Raw genomic sequence first — 16,638 nt, forward strand, 5'->3', positions numbered from 1 at the left:
TTTTATTAGTTTTTGTTATTTTCTGAATGCTTAGTTTTAGTTTAGTTTTAGTTATTTTCAATATCTTTTAATTTCCTCGTCATCATATTCAAATAAATCCCAGACAGGACTCTGCTGCTTTCTCCCCACTTTAGTCTCCATGTTTCCAGGTAGAGTGGGGACCAGAAGACGACTGGAAACCACAAGTGACGGACCGTTAAATATCATACGGTGCCAGCTAAAATTGCTTGAGGGAAATAAATCGATTTCAAATCAATCTGACATTGATAAACTCCCTTCGTTTGTCTGATTTTTGACAAACAAAGGGAATTTTATCTGTAATTTTTATACGTTTTAGTTAGTTTTATAAGCACACTATACAGTTTCAGTTAGTTATCTTTTTTTGTCTTAATTATAGTTTGTATTTATTTCAGTTAATGAAAATGTTTTTACAATTCTAGTTTTCGCCATTTCGTTAGTTTTTGTTAACGGTAATAACCTTGGTCCTCAGCATTCTCAGTGAAATGCAGATATTTTCCTTTATCAAATTTACTGATCGTGTAGGTGTTCATAAAATCTCAGAGTGATAGTTGTAAATTATTCAAAAAGATATCAAACCATAAAAATGAAGAAAAAGCTCAATATATCATTAAATGAAAATAGAGCAAAGTGGAGTGAGACTCTGCTTTAAAGCCATAATAGGCCTGAAACTTGAGAAAATTGGAAAAGTTATGCTTATGTCAAGCAACAAAAACACAGTTCTTTAACCCCTAAAGCACTCCAAATGAATTTTGTCTAAATCTAAACTTATTTACTGTCACGGTGTGCTCCGCTGTGGCCGCTGACCCCTCCCACCTAATCCTGTCATGCTGCAGACTCTGACATTATTTCCACCCTCATATTCTTGTTTATTTTCTGTTAATTAACCTGTTTACTCTCTTCAGCACCGTGCATGAGTCCATTCTTTCTCTCCGTTTTGACATTTATCAGCATTTATAATTTAATCCTCTGCATTTTCCCAGTGAAAATATGGTATTTTATCGTTTTTACCCCCCCAAAGGAGAGGCAAAGGGTATTGTTTTTGTTTCAGTTTTTTTGTTTGTTTGTTTGTTTGTTAACACTCTAGCAGCAAAACAATAGGTTGAATTCATACCAGATTGGGTTTATAGATTGCCAGTGACCCAGAATAGATCCCATTACATTTTGGGAAAAGTAGGTCAAAGTTAAAAATTTTTTATGAATTTTGAAAATCTTTTTTTTCCCCCATTTACATATAATCGGTGAAATTTCAAATGTCTGTAGCAGCAAAACTATTGGTTGAATTTATACCAAATTGGGTTTATACATTGCCAGTGACCGAAAATAAATGTCATTCCACTTTGGAAAATTTTGGTCGAAGTTCAAATTTTTTATGAATTTTTGAAATCTTTTTTTCCCCCCATTTACGTATAATGGGTGAAACTTCAAATATGTATAAAAATAATAATTTTGTTTCATTTTACTTCAAACTTGGCACATATATAGAGGCGACTGATATGCTGACATCACCACACGCATAGACATGATGACATCAGCTGGATCGATGCCAAAATAAGATACAATACATGCAAGGGGCGGGGTTTGTTGTGCCTGGAACCTCTTGTTTGTTTGTTTGTTTGTTTGTTTGTTAACACTCTGGCATGTTGATGTTCATAGAAGCTCAGAGTAAATTAAAAGGTTATTTTATCAAAACAGAGAAAACTGACTTTTCTGCAAAATCTGTCATTAGGTGAACACAAAAATAAGTGTCTCCATCCACTGTCATTGATCCAACTCCATGGGTTTTACTGGTGAATCAATGTTGTAGAAGATGACGGTGTTTCCACGTTCACTACAGAGCCTCTGAACATCCAAACAGGTCATATCTGATGACCATGAAAAGATGAAGGACTGCATTTTACGCCAATTATTTACATGGATTGATAGGATTAGTGGATGAACAGGTATTAACCAGTTTACGTCAGTTGATACTTTTGGTGGACAGCGGTTGTTTTCTTTCATTCAGGGTTAAACTGTGCGATAGTATGAAGTTTTTCTTGTTGCATTTTTTGTTTCCAGATACATTTGATAAATCTGATTTCTTGTTAGTTCTATTTCTTAAATGTGTTGCAGCCTGAATGTCAGGAACAGATGTATATGAGAATGGGCTGTACATTTTTACCATGGTAACTAGTAATCTGTCCTAACTTCTGAGAAACCTAACATTAATTTTGTGATTATATCTGCAGTCAGGTTCTTTCTAGGCTTGTCAACAAAAGAAATAAATTACTGTTCCCTTCATTCTGTCTTATTCCCAGACTGGTGTTGAATCACATATTTCTGACGTACAATGTATTCCTTCACAGTTGTTGCGTTACACTTGGGCAACTACCAGTCTGCTCTGCATCCTTTATCAGTGTTGAGCAGCAGCGATGTTGAGACTTGCATCATTGTGGGTTTGATGAAAGCAGAGCCATGTTGCCTCCACAGTGTCTACAACCCAGGTTTACCAAACAGGACACAGACGGCTGACCAGACATTTCCTTCTGTTGCAGTTCCTTTGTTTTAGGATGAGCTGAGTGTTTATCGTGTTAAAGGCTCGGTCTTCAGTTTGATCAGTTCTTGTGGTTATGCATGAGAACTCTGTTAAACCAGCACTGGAAATGCAATGAGTTATGGCTTCAACACTTCAGTAGAGACCTTTTTCTTACATGTGGAGGTCGTTCTTTTCCTATTTTAGACAACACGATTCCAAAAACCCACCTTTTCAGAATTGCATTTAACTTGTCCTGATGACGTTCCTCTAATTCCTGTTCTTTTGTTCTACATGCTGTGTGTTTTCAAGTGTTTTCTGTATGATGATGTCATAATATTGTTTGTATTTCTATATTCTATACTCTGTTTTAGAACCCTATGAATGTTGTACATTCTTCTTTGTACCTACGTCAGTGGTTCCCAACCTTTTTTGGCTCATGACCCCATTTTAACATCACAAATTTCTGGCAACCCCAGACATTCAAACATTTTTTTCTGGCTAAAATTAATTTGTTTTTGATCATGTAATAGTTTACCATACTAAGTTGCAAATAAACATTAATTTAGGTTACATTTAGACTATATAGTGTATATTATTATGGATGGAGGCAGAAAAGCCAAGTTGATCAGGATATGTACAGTCAGTCCAGCCTGTATTTACAAGGCAGACAATTAATGCTGAACAAACAAGAACTCAAACTATGAATTATGAAAGAGCTGCAGCATCTGAAACCGGCCACAATGAACATTTGAAAGATAAACAGAACCACAGTGCTTCAGTTTCAGCTTCACAGTTTGTCATGTCTTATATGCATTGTGATTGTCTCTGTCAACTCACCATATATTTTTATTAGTAAGTTTTTTTAAAAAATATTTTTATCAATTACTGGAAATTTCAGGTGACCCCATTTGAATTCCAGGCGACCCCACATGGGGTCCCGACCCCAAGGTTGAAAAACACTGACCAACATGTTTCAACATATGAAAGTGTCGTTTAGAATCTAGAAAATCACTATTAGTATTATGATTAATGTTTGTATCATTCAGACATTAAAATTCATCACACATTTACAGCTTGGTAAGAACCTGGAAATAGTGAGGTAGTACTTTGGTTACACATAAGTAATACCATGCAATAACTTCTGTAATAACATAAAAATTGTTGGAAGTAAAAAATGGTCATTACATATTATAATACTGCTTATGTTCCAAATTTCCATATTTTTTTAAGGTAAAACGGTAAAAAGTATATGGTTGATATTGTGACGACTTCTTGCCTGGAAATACTTGTGGCAGTTTCTGTACTATAATGAAGAATCAGAGCTGAAAAATGCAAGATTTTCTGTTTCTACTAAATTTCATGCTCATATAGAGGGTGTGCACGTGACGTCACGCAGAAGTCATTGCAGTTCCGCCCACTGAGTGGCAGAAAGAGGGAGATGAGTGGCAGCGTTGACTTCAATACTGTCTAAACTGAAGAACAATATTCAATAAAAAATGGGGCAGAGCTGTTGTGTGACTGATTGTATGAACAGGTTTGAAAAGCAGTCGGAGCTATCATTTTACAGACACCGAAAGACAAAGAAAAGAGAAGTAGACGGATCCACAAATCCAGGAAACCAAACCTAGATCTGTGGTTCCCGTTTCATGTCAGCTAACATTCATTTATGCTGTATTTTTGGGTCAAATCAGACCTTAACTTACGTATTGTTTTGGCTAACGTTACTTCTTAGTAAAGCTCTTGGTTTCATGATCAGATCTTTCATGGTTTTTGTCTTCATTTTGTGATTCTGAACCTTGTGCTTCTACATGATTTGTAAACTAATTTAAACTGAGGCTAACCTAGTTTTTCAAATACGGGGGAAATGGAGAATAAAGCTACGATGGAGTGTTAGAGCCACATAAGAAAATAAAAACACTTGTCACTACGAGTATAAAGTCATAAAATATCGAAATAAAACCCATAATTTTATCATAATAAAGTCGAATACAAAAAGAATCACAATGTTATGAGAATAAAGTCGTAGTTATAAAAAAAACAACTCATAATTTAACAAAAATGTCATTTGTTTATGAGATTAAAGTCGTTATATTCTGACAATAAAGCCATAATATTACAAAAATAATGAAACCATGTATATTTGTTTCAGGTCCAAATAGCAATGATCCCCTACACTCTAGATGTCAGGATACTCCATTTCTGTCCACGTCAGTGTTCATGGACCACTTGTTCTTTGGTAGCGCGTACGGATCCATGTTCAGACCAATTGTCCTTCATTTAATTTCATATTTCACATTTTCCTGATCTCGCTGTGTTTTCTGCTATACTCTGTCATGTTGAGCAGGTTGGTTTTTGCCACTTAGAGGGGCGTGACCCGGGGGGGAGGTGACATATGTGCATACCCTCTATATACATTATATAGACTAAATGTTGTCTAACATTAACATTTATTTGCAACATAGTATAGCAAACTATTACATGATCAAAACAAATTAATTTTAGCAAAAGTCTGGGATCACCAGAAATTTGTGACATTAAAATGGGGTCACAAGCCAAAAAGGGTTGAAAACCGCTGTCTTAGACTAAACCAAACACCACTGAGTAGAAGAGTGGTGTTAACTATACCACTGTTCTTCCACCTTAGTTGTAGAAGGGTGTGGGTTTGATACCCAATTCCCCCACCATTAAAAACAGGTACATAAAGGTTAATTCTCCTGTCAGTGCACCTCCTTATGTGCTAATGCACGGCACTGTGTGTGTATTATAGGTAAAATGATACCAAATTTCCCAATGCGGAGAATAAAGCAAGCTAATCTTTTTAGTCAAGAGGTAAGAGCCAATCAGAGCTTAGAATACACACAGAAGGACCAATCAGATTCTGCTTTTTTGTCATGTTATGTTTGGCAAGGATGAGAAAATGTCCCATAACATGATATCTGTTGGAAACCCCAAGATGATGGTTTTAAATATGATACAGGTAAGTTCAGCCATTTTTTTTATTTTTTAGATGTTGTTGAAAAGTTACTACTAGCAAACCGTAGTTTCTTAAAGTTATTCTGGCATGGAAGCTAATATCTGACAGCTACTGTTAGCCTTTAGTGAAGTTTGCATTAGCTTCTTAGCTTTGACAGAATGTTGTTTATTTCATGCTTTATTTATGTTGTGATTTTTTTTTTTTATTATACGGTGTTTTATCTTGTAAAGCACTTTGTAACTTTGTTTGGAAAAGTGTTATTTAAATAAAGTATTGCTTACTTAACTTACTCCATAGCTTTGGAAGTACTCGAAGCTAGCTAGCATCATCTAGCTAGCATTAGCTCGTTAGCACATTATATTCACAATCAAAATAAACTCAGCGAAATCTAAATATTAAAAAAAGCAGAACTTGTCTCCATTTTAAGGAATTTCATGAGAGTAGCCATAAATTGTTGAAGTTTCGTATCAATATTGTGTTTCTTAATATTTTGTCATTTTCAGTTCTCCGTTCATTTCCACCCTACTTTTCTCCTTAGAATCTGATTGGTCCTTTTGTGTACGTCTACGTTCTGATTGGCTCTTTTCTCTTGACAATTGATTTAGTCTAATATAACTATGATATTGAATGGAAACTGATTAATAGATATTACCCAGATGTATTTTCAGGTCAAAGGTCATAGCCCCAAACAATAGAAGGAAGGTTGCATTTCAGGACAATAATATTTTCTTTATAGAATTTTTTGCATTATTGTAGGTGCTATTACATAGTTTGCATGCCCTTGGTGATCCCTACAGTAATAGCTATGCATTACCAAAGTATTACCGTGTTAATGTGGATTTGTGATACAAAGAACAACCTCATTCTCTTCTTTTCGCGTTGTTGTTTTGGGTGTTCATTATGCATTGGGCTTGGTGTTTTCTGTCAGTGATGTTGATTGTTACAATCACATAACATAAAAATGCAAATAACATGAATTCCCCTGTTGCTTTCTACTATTTCTGACTATCAAAAAAATAATCCCTAAAAGCAGAATTATTTGTATGTTGTTTAAGATTTCATGACATCTAGTACATTAACCTTTGTTCTTAGAAGTGTACCACTGCAAGATTTATGATGCACCTTTCTTCAGAAAAGTCAGACATCATTAATCACACTCAAGATACTCTGTCTCCAAACCACATTACGTCCTCCAGCATAATTAACTTATTGTCTTTATTCCAAATATCATTATTATATGTCGGATTTTCTGGCAGAGCCACTACCTAAACACAAAACCACACAGTAAATTAGCTGCATTTTCACCAGGCAGAAAGTTCAGTAAAGTCTGGAACTGAAATGTGTCTATAAGCCATAAACTAGAGACCTTATCTATGATTTAAGTGCTGATCATCTGTCGATAAAGCTCTGAAATATCCCCTTTCACTATGGATATGCAAATCTGTTCCATAATGAGAGTTGTGTGTTCACTGTTGACAGATAAGAACAGATTGGACTAGTTTACGCTATTGTGTAATGCGAGGTATCTTTGTTGCAGTAAAATATATGAGATGTTCTGGCATGTTTGTATCAAAGATGATACTGTAGTTGCTTTATCGAATTGTGTTGAATGTCTGCTTAATCTTGTTGAGTTGTTCTCTTTGTGCTACTGCTGCAGTAAACTGGAGTTAGCTCCTCAAAATCATTGCAAAACTTAAAGATTTCACAACTGAATTGTTCCTTCTGTGCTTGTCTTTATTGTTGTCCGCCTACGAGTTAAAGCATGCAGAGATGTTTTTCTTATTCCTGTGTGATGATTAAATGTTTCTACTCTTCAATCCAGTTGTTTATGAGGGTCTGTCAAATCTGATTTCCCACTTTGAGCAGGTTAATGTAAAAAGAGCCCAGGTATTTCTTTGAAGACCCTTCTTAAGACGTCCCCGATGTGCATGGAGCCACCTTGCTGTTCTTGTTGGGACAGGACCACTGACAGATAATTAACAGGTGGTCCCCTCTGCTGCTTTGCATACTCCCCGTCCTATCAGCAGCTCTACGACACAGAGGTAAACACACACATTTTGGGACTCCAGCTCATCAAACATGAAGATGCTCTGCCTGTGTTTTCTGATTCTCATCACATCCGTGCAGATTCTTGTCCATTCTTTACCCCTTCGAGCCTCAGATCTGCCTGCAGACCCTCACCGTGGACCCTCTGAAGATGACCAGGAGTTTGCAGAGGTATTTAAACATTTTGTTTCATGTCAGCATGGCAACTTGACATAGACTAGCTGCTGGATTTATGTGTTATGGTGCAAGAGTAGAGTTGTTTTATTGACCTGAGATTCAGTCTGGACAGTTTTACAGCCTCATTACTGTGACCTGAAATGAGTCCTGCTCAGGTATGTTAGTGATTTGTTGGTTTAGTTAAGTGCTGGTTTCCTTAAAAGCTTCTGAAATGACTTCATTATTGACCCCTGCTGTCTTCAATATTGTGCATACTTTTTGCACAACTTCTGCAAGTTTTGTGCACATTTTGGCCACATGAAATAATGATAAACAGGTAATTAATTAATTAAATTATAATCCGCATTTTTCCCTGATGATAGAAAATTGCTGTCTATGTACCACAACATTGTCAAATATCTCTTTCTGTTTTATTATTATTTACAAAATAAACTTTCATACTTCTCTGCAGAGGCTTTATTTTGTTGTCATACATATTTACAGCTTGCTTTAGAATGCACAACACCAAAAAACAATCTTAATGTCTGCATTCTGCTCCTGTTGAACCACAATAAAGATAAATTTGCTGTGATCCTGAATGCCTCCCAGCGTTTGGCCGCTATCAGTCTCCTTTCAGTTAATGATATATTTAAAAGCTGATGTTATCTGGTGGCAGCAGGCCAATTAAGTCAGGTGATAACAGCTGTGAAAACCACACACAGATAAGCTTTTAAGTTACATTTGGCGTGAAAAGTGTTTAATGACCGTGTGTTTATGTATCAGCTTGAAATGGTTCGTCATTTGACCTTCACTGTTTTCACAATTAAATGAATTAAATGAGAGCAGATGTTGTCAAAATAACAAACATTTCGATTAATATTTAAGGATTTATCAGAAAAACTACTAGTGCTTAAACCACTGGTGCATCAGCCAACCCTAACCCTAACAAACAACCCGGAGACAGTATGGGATGTTGCAGTTGATTTTACATGTTTTATAGGCATCTATAACACTGAAGGTACAGTATCTCAAGGCGATATATAGTGGTTGTTGACACCTACAATTACACAACAATCTCTGCACCCTATGTTATTATTAAGGGTTACAGAAAATGTAAGGAATGTGCACTGTAAAGACTGAACATTCGTGTTACCATTCAACATGTAAAACACTTGTAGAAGGGGAAAAAAAGCATTTGGCAGCTTGTACCACCTTAAATACTTTGCCACAGACTTGTATCAACGAATGCACCTGAATAAACCACAACAGAAAAATACTTTGCACAGTAACCAATTTCTTGCTTTCAGGCATATTTAAAGCACTTCTATGGCTACAAGCCCAAACTGGAGAGGAGGAAGAGGACCGCCGGCGCCAGGGCCGATGCCGATTGGTCGACAGGACTCTGTGATAAAGTCAAAGAGATGCAGCACTTCTTTGGTTTACCTCAGAGCGGAGAGCTGACCGATGAAACGCTGGCAGTGATGAAGAGGCCGCGGTGTGGTTTGTCAGACGTCGAACCGTTTGGAGAGACTATCCGCTGGAAGAAGAGCCAGCTCAGCTACAGGTCAGAGGTCATCGGAACAAATCAGAGTCTGAAACCAAGAAAAACATAGATTAGTGAGACGGATGTTCACATATCAAGTTTGTACAAAGAAAAGGATCAAGAAGCATCGCAGTGTTAAACAAGTGTTCAGAGAACGCAAACCTCCGCCAGGCACCCTGAACGGTGTGCATGTGTGGATCAACTATTTCTTTTTAAATTAAACAGTTTCCAGGTTGTTCCATACAGCAGAAAAAGTTGAAGCTTGGTACCAGTCATGTGTGTGTCAAATTATATTCAATTCCAATCAGTATTTGTTGAGTTATAATGAAAAATGTGTGGTAAATGGGATTTTCAATGTTAAATGTAAATGTCCACAGAGTCCACATTCCACAGTGGATGTGGACAATTTTGTGCCAGATACAAGATATTGTTCTAAGCTACGGGTTTATCAAACTGGAGACTAATCAGAGTCGTTTTGAATTTTTTATGAATTTTCGAAAATTACTCAATGATCAGAGATAGGAAAATTCAAGATTTTGTGACCTTGCTGTGACCTTGAACTTTGGCCTACTTGGTCCAAAATTTAATGGGTTCATCCCAGGGCCTAGGCCTATCTGTGGGGAAGATTTGGTAAAGATGGTTGGAATAGTTTTCCTGTAAAGTTGCTAACAAACAAACAAACAAACACACAAAGCAAAGTGTTCACAATACCTCCTGGCGGAGGTAACAAAGTAAAGCAGGTCCTGGGTCATAAATCCCTCCTCATTCTGTACTGTTCACTTGTTCCTCCATATCTACAACACTATGCAGAGGTTTGGGGCAATAACTACGTCACCACAATACATCAGTCATAGGGCAGGTTATAGAGATCACACAAACCCATCATTCTTACAGTCAAAATTGTTAAAAATTTAAAGATCTCATTGAATTTCAGATAGCTCAGACATTATTTAAAGCAAGAAAAAAAAATACTACCTGGAAATATTACCAAAAAAATCACAGAAGGGGAAGGAGGTGATGAATTAAGAGGACAATGAAATTTCAGAACCTTGAAAGTGTGAATGATATGGCCGAGTTTCTGTGGTTCAAAATGTGGAGCAAAATTATGGAATAGATTGAAGGTCGAGATCAAAGAATGTCTGAACATCAGCCAATTTAAAAAGACGTACAGTATAAAGAAATGTTTTTTATTTGCTATAAAACTGTAAAAGGTGTCTGAGTATTACCAGATGTTTACTGTGTTTTGTTTTGTTTTTTTCACTTTAGTTAATCATCATTTTGGGTTACCTTCAAAAATGCACTTATTTATTATGTAAGTATGTCTGTATAGGTGTTTAGGTATGTATGTATGTATGTGTATTTTTGTAAAAAAAAAATAAAAAAAAATAGCAATTGTAAGTTACAATTTACAAAAAGATCCAAGGGAATTAATTTTTCATACCTTATAATAATAGGAAGCTATATATTGACTGTTGTGTGGGGAAAGGGTGGGATTAAATGTGTGCAAATCAAGTCAGTGTATGTTGTTGTAAGTTTTCATACTTTCTAGCCACTAATGTAGGATTCTTTTGTTTATTTTTATTGCATATTCAAAATAAACTGAACTGAATTAATTTTTTTCCACAGGATTGCTGGGGAACAGCTCCCCATCCCAGTGTCTCGGGTTCATAAGGCCTTCAGGGCGGCGTGGAAGATCTGGTCCAACGTGACGCCGATGCGTTTCCGTAAACGCCGCAGAAGAGAGGCAGACATCGTCATCTCCTTCCACAGCGGCGGTGAGATTAAAGCGCCCACATGTGCTCAGACAGACAGGATGTACTGAGGTTTGATGGTTTTCTGGACGCTGTGTGTTTCAGATCATTACGACGGCTCCCCCTTCGATGGAAAACAGGGGATCCTTGCTCATGCCTTCCTGCCTGGGTTTGGTATCGGTGGAGATGTGCACTTTGATGCTGATGAAGACTGGAGCTTTAATTCTACTGGTACTGCTGTTGGAGCATCTCTCACTTTATGGATGTGACTAAAAGGTTCAGTGTAGAAGAATTAACCCTTTCATGCATAGTGGTCACTTTAGTGGACAGCTGTTCAAAGCTGTTCTCTTGTATATTTGTGGATTTTGTTGTTTTATTTTCATATCAGCCAAAAAAGTGGATATGCTTATGCATCATCCAATACACTGTAATTCACACCATTACTCTAAATTTGCTCTTCTAGACAAACCTGATCTGCACTAACATGTTTGAGTGTAAAAAAAAAAAAGCTATTTGTTATTAGACTGCAATTAACGGTTTTGTTTTTTTTTTTTTTAACAAAAACTTATTTTCGTGGTGTTTTTTTTTTTTTTTTTTTTTTTTCATATTATCTCCATGCAGGTATGTTAAAATGCAAGAAAACATCAGATTAGCAGCATTAAACATGTTTTTATTTCATACTTTTCATGTAGTATATCAGTAAATACATGTTTCTTTGCTTATTTAGCTGAGTGGACATTTTTGTAACTCCATGACAAATTGGTTTATAACTTTTTTTTTTTTTTCATGCCTTAAGAGGAATAAAAACACTCAGGAAAAAATATGTAGATTAAGGTTCGCATAATTCATGCATGAAAGGGTTAAGGTGATGGATTGTTTTCATTGGTTTATAATGACGGGAAAATAAAAATTGTTGTGTTGTACTCCACTTCACATTGAGCAACTTATATCAAAAGGAGTCAAACACATTTCTACAGTAACACAGAACCGTGATGTCACCCATTTTTATTTGATTAATGTGCTTTTTTTAATCGTGAAATTGGGCTTGTGTGACAATTCTGCTGCAAACGCATGACCACATTGGCTTTTTGGAGTCTACAGTGACCATATTTGGACAAAAGGAGCAGAACTGTTGCAGAGCAAGGAGTTATGGGTGAGTCACTTATTGACTCAGTAAAACTGTAAACATCATGAACTAAACACTAATGGGTGACATCAGAGCTCCCCTGAACACTTTTTATATGTGGCCATGTGCTAAACATTAGCTTACTGACAAAACTGATTACAATAACATTAAATTAATCAAATATTTGTGCGAAATAAGTGTAATTCATGAACCACATAGTTGTTTTCACTTCAATAATCAGAAGCATCAAATGTCAAGTGAGCTGTCAATCACACCTGTCAATCATAACTTGATACAGCAAACACTGAAGAGAGCATCCGTCGGACCTAAATCTTAATGGTTGGCTTAATGGAGCAGCAATTTACAGATAGAGTGGATCACTTAGAGTAGGGGTCTCAAACTCGTTTGCTTTCAGGGGCCACATTCAGCCCAATTTGATCTTCAGTGGGCCGGACCAGTGAAATAATAGCATAATAACCTATAAATAATGGCAACTCCAAATTGTTGTCTTTGTTTTAGTGCAAAAAAAAAAAACATTAAATTATGAAAATACTTACTTTTATGAACTATCCAAACAAAAAATATGTGAATAACCTGAAAGGACTGAAATTTCTTAAGAAAAATCAGTGTAATTTTAACCATATTCTGCCTCATTTCTACATGTGCATTATGGATGGGATCTACAACGACACTAAACACTTAGTAACAGGCAGAAAATTGTTAAAACCGTGCTTAATTTTCTTTAGACATTTCAGGTTCATATTTGTTCAGGTTAGTCACATTTTATTGTTACAGGATAGTTTGTAAATGTCACTATTTTCATAATTTAATGTTATTTTTTGCACTAAAACAAAGACAAAAATGTGAAGTTGTCATTATTTATAGGCATAATGTAAGAATATTTTTTTCACATCAAACCCAGAAGAAAATATGGAGTCATTATATTCTGTAGGTTATTATGCTATTATTTTACTGGAGATCATATTGGTCTGTATGTGAAACCTGAACGAACATAAATTTGACAGCCTTCACTGTGGAATTTTTGTGCTTTGCTAATTCATTCCACGGGCCGCATTGGAACCTTTGGCGGGCCGCATTTGGTCCCCGAGCCGCATGCTTGAGAGCCCTGACTTAGAGGGTCCAAATAAAACCAATAAGATCAGAAATACTCCTGGAAAAACTGACTGACAGTATTTCTAAAGAGAGGTTCATTATAAGTCTAATGGAGTTTCAAAGTAGCATCTAGTGGCCGTCAGTGGTATTACAACTTTAAGGTACTGCCAAATTTTATTCATTTTGGAGCTGAAGTCCTTGCCCTTTAGTCGGGACAGACTAATTCTTTTTATATCAAGTTGATCTCTTTGTTGAGTATGAACTAGTGATAATATGAGCTTTAACTAAAACACAACAAACACAGTCTCTACTGAGTATTTTCAGTGTTTTAGCCGACACAGTAGGAGGATATTTCAGCCTCAGTAGATGCCACTACATCTTACACACTGAACCTTTACGCTGATCAGTAAATGTGACAGTCCGTATACTACTTTCTTTTGTTCAGACAAGGTATAGTTTTTAGATGTTATACCTTGTCTGAACAAAAGAAAATAGAATATTTACATAAACAGAAGACAAAATGAACGTTTTTAGCCTTAATGTGACGGTCTGTTTGTTCTTTAGGTTTCAACCTGTTCGCCGTCGCTGTACATGAATTTGGCCACGCCCTCGGCCTGCCACACTCCTCCGACCCCGGTGCCATCATGTTCCCAGCGTACAACTTTGCACCGAACTATGAGTTGGAACTGTCATTCCGCGATGTCAAAGATGTCCAACAAATGTACGGTGAGTGTGTTTGGACTGAAAGGTAAAGAAATGTAGTGGTTAGAATCACAAATACACTATTTTTCATGTTTTGGATCCTTAGTGAAAAACATCAACATACACTTATTTTTCTGTCAATGTTGGAAATTGAAATAATCAGGTTGAAAAAAACACTGACTTTATTGATTCATTGTCATGTAAATTTTAACTCAAATGAGTTTTAAACTAGACATAATTTTTTTAACCAAATGTTAAAAAACAAGAATTTGGGAAATGTTAGGAATTTTGCTGACTCAGATAATTAAAAGTTGTCACCACCAACTGAGGCAAAAAAAAATATAAGGATGGTTTTTGCAGAAATGTGATTGATCGACTGCTAACAGACAAACAGCGATCGAAACATAACCTCCTTGCCAGCTGAAATTTTTTTCATTTAATATGATGTGCATCTGTAATGGCATAACAATCAGGATAGAAAATATATATGCATTTGTCTTAAGACAGATGCCGTGAAGATGTTTTGATTTTCCTCTTTATTCAACCTGATAATGAGCTAATTTTGTTCATTGCAAATTGTCCAGAATGCACCTCTCAACAACCAAACAGAATGTACTCTTTACTGACTGGTTGTTTTTCTTCGTTCTCTTCAACGTTAAGTCCCGAGAGAGTAAAAACTGTATTTTTTATTCATTACAATTACATTTTTTCTGATATATATATATATATATATATATATATATATATATATATATATGTATATGTATATGAGTTTGTTTTGTATCTTTCAGTTTCAGCTACAGTTATGCTACAACCTGGCACACTACATCTCTCCTGTTTAAGGTTAATGTATATTGTGCATTGTCCCTGTCTAGATAAATAAATAAAATAAAATTTAAAAAAACACAGAATGTTTCATTATTTTCATTTTGTTGAATAAGAACTCAAATTATATGTTTTATATAAACTGATTTAACATTCTTATTTAAGATTTAATTAAGGTTAGTTGAAAAAGTTAAAATGATATAAAAAGACACAAAGACATGAAAGTGAAACATTGTGTATTTTAAAGCCTTTTCATCATTTGGGAAAGCTGGAAGAAAACAAGTCATCCTGCTGGAGAAGGTTTTAGGAACAAGTTGAGGAATGTAAATAACGTACCCACATCCTGTTTGGTAGATGACATGTTTTTTAACAGTTGCATTTTTTGGGAATGTCCATTTTTTTGTATAAATGTTAAGAGAGTAAAGATCATCCAAGTGGGATATTTCTGAAGAGCATGTAGAAGATGTTTTGTAAATGTTCCCTTTTATTTCCTCCAGGTATTAATCCCAATTTCGCTGCTCTGTTCTCCAAAAAGCCTCCTCCAAGAACTCCTGACAAATGTGACCCAGATTTGTCATTTGATGCCGTGTCAGAATTACAACAAGAGGTTCTGTTTTTCAAAGACAGGTTTGTACACTGTCCAAACATATAGAATAGAATAGAATAGAATAAAACAGGTAGAATAGAATAGAATAGAATAGAATAGAATAGAATAGAATAGAACAGAGTAGGTAGATAGAATAGAATAGAATAGAATAGAATAGAATAGAATAGAATAGAATAGAATAGAATAGAATAGAATAGAACAGAGTGAAACAGAATAGAATAGAATAGAATAAAATAGAATAGAATAGAATAGAATAGAATAGAATAGAATAGAATAGAATAGAATAGAATAGAATAGTCACAGAGATCAGATCAGAAATGATGGTGAAAATAACTGTCATCCATTTTCAGATTTATGTGGCGAAAACATCCACAGTTTGAGGAGATCAGAATCACTCTGACCAGCAGCCTGTGGCCTGATGCTATCCCTCCATACCTGGACGCCGTCTACGAGAACAGCGCAAAGAACTTAATCTTGTTTTTTAAAGGTAGTACGACGTCGCATATTCAGTGTGAACCAATAACTGCAGTAAATGTACACAGTTAAGGAGACTTTGTCCTTCAGGTCATCAGTACTGGATGCTGAAGCAGTTAACGGTGGAGGAGGGATTCCCAAAAAACATCACGGAGCTGGGCTTCCCCCCCAGGATAAAATCTGTAGACGCTGCTCTTCACCTCCGCAAAGAACGCTTCACTGTGTTCTTCACCGGCCACGAGTGCTGGAGGTGAACGCCATCATTTCACATATTTATTTACATCATTTTAAGGAAACATAACCTGAACCTTGACCTGAACAACTGAATCAACCCCAGATCATAACACTGCCCCCAAAGGCTGGGACTGTAGGCACTAGGCATGATGGGTAATCTCTTCATGTACCTCTATTCCCACTGTGATTGTTACCATATTTTTAATCAACTTCTGGTTCCTTCTCACCATCTTCAGTTTATTTTTGCCATATTTTAGACTCATTTTACTAACTTTTAGTCTGTTTCAACCATCTTTTAGTTTGGCTTTATTATCTTTAGCTTCATTTTAACCGCCTTTTAGTTTAGTTTTCCTGTCTTCCATATTAGTTTTTAACACTGAGTCTGTATAAATCATTGCTTAGTTGAGTTTTACTACACTTTAGTTTAGTTTTAATATCTTTAAGTCCGGTTTCACAAGCTTCTACTTTGTTTTGACCATCTTTATTTGGTTTTTACCATGTTCTAGACTCCTTTTAGTTTGTTTACTTTTAGTCTATTTCAACTGTCTTTTAAC

The 16,638-nt window shown here is 35.8% G+C and overlaps 1 protein-coding gene across 1 annotated transcript; it reads left to right on the forward strand.

Annotated features, from left to right (window-relative positions):
* The first annotated feature begins 2,347 nt into the window (after positions 1–2,347).
* On the forward strand, positions 2,348–16,104 carry LOC115432663 (72 kDa type IV collagenase). Its single transcript, XM_030153572.1, has 10 exons — positions 2,348–2,501; positions 7,491–7,549; positions 7,635–7,724; positions 9,017–9,273; positions 10,879–11,027; positions 11,109–11,234; positions 13,807–13,968; positions 15,267–15,396; positions 15,727–15,863; positions 15,941–16,104. Exons 1-10 carry the CDS (start codon positions 2,348–2,350, stop codon positions 16,102–16,104), a joined length of 1,428 nt encoding a protein of 475 aa, XP_030009432.1.
* The last annotated feature ends 534 nt before the right edge of the window (positions 16,105–16,638 follow it).

Source organism: Sphaeramia orbicularis, chromosome 14 (assembly GCF_902148855.1).
Source record: "Sphaeramia orbicularis chromosome 14, fSphaOr1.1, whole genome shotgun sequence".
NCBI lineage: Eukaryota > Metazoa > Chordata > Actinopteri > Kurtiformes > Apogonidae > Sphaeramia > Sphaeramia orbicularis.